Source organism: Phragmites australis, chromosome 18 (genome assembly GCF_958298935.1).
Source record: "Phragmites australis chromosome 18, lpPhrAust1.1, whole genome shotgun sequence".
Taxonomy (NCBI): Eukaryota; Viridiplantae; Streptophyta; class Magnoliopsida; order Poales; family Poaceae; genus Phragmites; species Phragmites australis.
Genome location: NC_084938.1, coordinates 928,067 through 931,565, shown reverse-complemented (window position 1 = coordinate 931,565; position 3,499 = coordinate 928,067). Strand labels below are relative to the sequence as shown.

Sequence of the window (3,499 nt, the reverse complement as noted above, 5' to 3'; positions counted from 1 at the left end):
ATGGTAATCAAATTTAAATTAAAAAATTTAAAAAATAAAAAAAATTATAAAAAAAACTAGACACAATTCTAAAACCTTCTGTGAAAATAAAATTCAAAAATAATGTCGTTTGCATCATATTCTATAAGGAGGAAGTTTGAAAAAAATGAAAAAAAGTTGAACCGTGCGGCTTAGTTATTAACTCATGTTACGAAAAAGCTTAACATGTAAACACATATTTTTCTGGTGTAGAACGTATCTTAAGAGGATCTTTAAAATTGATTTCACTTTATTTAGAGTTTTATTAATTTCTCTATTTTTTAGGTTTTTTTTGAACTTCATTGAAAATCGAGAAAACCAAAGCGGTTACCGATAATACGAAAAATTCGAGAAAATCGCTCGGTGAGCTCAATTTCACGATTTTTTTTTAAATTTTAAATTTTATCAAACAAATTTTATCCAAATTTTATTCAAATTTCAAACGATTATCACAGTTATCGTGAATTTTCGGTAGCCGGTGAAGCTCAGTAACCATTGGGCTATCGGTAATATCAACCCTGCCCACTTGTGTTTAGAGAATGGCAGAACAGGAGGCAGTTGCCTACTTGCGTGCGTTTCTTTATGGGTTGGAGATCGAATGCGATCACGATTTGCTTCGCTGCATCTCATGTATTATTAACAAGTACCGGTGGCGCTTTCCAAAACGCCAGGTACCGAGATTCTCCGTATCCTCTTGTCAACTAATTAATCGGCCATTGTTGCTCTCCTAATTACTGGGAGACGACAAAAGATGTATATATATAGTAAGTTTTTTCTATACTCCCTGTCGTACATATTCCCATCTAATAGTGTTTAAGAAGTAATATATATTTTAAAAAATAGTATACACATTTCAGAAAAATATATATTTCACTTCTAAAGAGATATATATATATATATATATATATATATATATTAGAAAATAATATATATTTTAGTTATAACATGATTAATCATGGATCAAGCCAGGGTATGTAATCCTGAGATTACAGACTATTTTTTCTCTCCCTCTCTCTCTATATACATCAGTTAAACAACACTTAAATTTGCACATTCGCCGGCAAAATTTGACGAAGCACACATGCATGGTTGGGCTGTGGGCATAAAATTTGACGTGACGATAGGAGACGAAGTCGTTGCATTTGCATCGGTTCACGGTGAAGAGTACACGAAGCATCGCTGATCCCATTTTATGGCAAGTTGATAGTGAACAGTACCACTCCAGTACATGAAGATATGCAGACTCGATCTGGAGTCTGATCTGCTGCCAATTACTCGATGCCCGCTGATGCTTTTCAGGCTGCAGCCAGGACGCCACTTGCCATTAACGCAACGAAGAAATCTGCTGGCAGGTAGCTCGATCGCTCTCACTGGATTCCGCATCAGGAGATGACGAAGCACGTACGGGGTCAGACCCTCTGAATCAGGCACGACGAGGTTCATCTCCATCCTATCCTCCGCCCATCGCTCATCAGCGGCCGTCTGCGATGGCAACGGAAATGGCCTGTGCGATACCATGCTTTTGGTCGATGCTCTGCTCAGCTCAAGTCAGTGGCTGAGTGAGTGACAAGGATGCTTTCGTCGTGAGAACGACGGTACAGGGAACTGGGCCGATGACAGCTTCAGAGTGAAGGCGAAGGTGCATGCACCTCGCAAACCGGGCGACATCGATGGATGGATGGATAACCGTGGCTGCGCCCATGGTATGGGAGGGGAGAAGCAAAATTTATAGATCCGATTTTACCAAAATCTTTTCTCCCGTAACGATACACGTTAACTATCTCTTTTTCCTTTTTATTCACAGAATAAATAACATAGATAAAATTTTATGAGTTTTTTTCTAAACAAAATCCTACGAAAGGAACGGGGCACTGCTGCCGTGGATCCTCCTTTATCCACATCACTCTCCAACTGTCCATCAATATGCTCAAAAGACACGGTCCACGTGTGCAACCCAAGTGGAAAACCACATCATAGGATCAGGATCCTGTAATGTGATTTCACTCTAATAGTAGTCCAATCTAAGATTAAATCTTAATTTTATCAAGTTTAATGTTTTTCGGTTAGTTATATAATATTTTTAGTTTTATAACTAATTTAATGTTTTCTGATTAGTAAACTATAATTTGATTAGTTATATAATATTTTTCGATTCCGAGTGAAATCAATCGTCCATGGTTTACTGCTCCACTCCTATAAAAATGAAGTGAAGAGCTCGAAGCCAAGCAGCACACCAGTGACTCCGTCCATTCCCCAGCACAACAGGAGCCAGCCCACCCGCCGGCCGCCGCATCTCTCTTACCCTTCTTGCTTCGCTTCCGCTCCCAACCAAGAACCGAGGAGATCGAGCCATCGGCGGAGGAGGCGCGTCCAGTGGAATCTCCGCGCCATTGCTCCGACTTAGATGCGAGCAGACGGGCTTCGGCTGCACCACGACATCATGGCCGCCGGCGCCTTCGCCCCCGCGAGGGGACACGCGGGGTTCCCGCCTCCGGCGGCCACGGCGAAGCGGCCGGCGCGGGCGCTGTCGAGGAGAGGGAGCGTGAGGAGCGACGGTGGGGGAGACGGCGGCGGCGGGAGCTACCTGGGTGCGGAGGCGGCGGCGCTGCTGGCGTGCGTGACGGCGACGATGCTGGTGCTGCCGCTGCTCCTGCCCCCGCTTCCCCCGCCGCCGCTGCTCTTCCTCCTCGTGCCCGTCGCCATCTTCGCCGTCCTGCTCATGCTCGTTCTCCTGCCGTCCGATGCGCGGGGCGTCGCCGCCGTCGGCCTTGGCGTCGGGCCCTCCTCGTCCTCCTCCTCCTACTACTTGTAGCTGTAGCGTGATGCTTAATTACACTAGGCGCCCTTATCGTTGCCATGTAAATGTAATTAACGCGGATGCGATGTGCTCTTCTTCTTGTTGTTGTTCTTGTTCATCAGAGATTAATTAACCAAGATGATCTTGTTTTGCCCTGATCAGTGCTGATTTTGCTTCTGTTCCTGTCCATAATTTTCGCGCTCGCTTCTCCCAGTTACTGTCGAGTTGGCTGCATCCAGGAGCTACACTTTGGCAACAATTCAGATTGGATTAGGATATCGTTGAGATCGTCATCTTTCCCCGGTGGAGCTCTGTATCAATGCAGGGGATGCACTGAGACCAAGTGCCAACTGGTCGAACCGATGGGATTCCAACGCTGGATCATCCTGCTCCTTCCGCAGCTTCTAACCGCGAAGACCAATGATCCGTTGAACGCAAAAGATTATCAGGTTGTTTCTCTGTGAAAATGGTGGCTTGTTCGTCCAAAGTTGACATGCAAATGCATCGTCTTCCACGACAAGCATAGCCCATCACGGACGGACCACCGTTTGGAGAACGGGTTGCCACTCGCCAGGCCGAGTTTATCTGGGCCTTTCTGACTTTGTCCAAAGTCCAAACAATTAGGAACGCAACAAGATAGATAGAAAGATCATCTCGAGGGCCCAAAGAGCAGCTCAGAGAAGA

At 45.1% G+C, this 3,499-nt stretch overlaps 1 protein-coding gene across 1 annotated transcript; it reads left to right on the top strand.

Moving 5' to 3' along the window:
• Window positions 1–2,458: 2,458 nt before the first annotated feature.
• On the top strand, window positions 2,459–2,830 carry LOC133899403 (protein AUXIN-REGULATED GENE INVOLVED IN ORGAN SIZE-like). The gene has a single exon (XM_062340392.1). It carries the CDS (start codon window positions 2,459–2,461, stop codon window positions 2,828–2,830), a length of 372 nt encoding a protein of 123 aa, XP_062196376.1.
• Window positions 2,831–3,499: the final 669 nt, after the last annotated feature.

Coding starts and splice junctions, on each gene's coding strand:
- LOC133899403 (XM_062340392.1), top strand. CDS start 2,459: ATGGCCGCCGGCGCCTTCGCCCCCGCGAGGGGACACGCGGGGTTCCCG.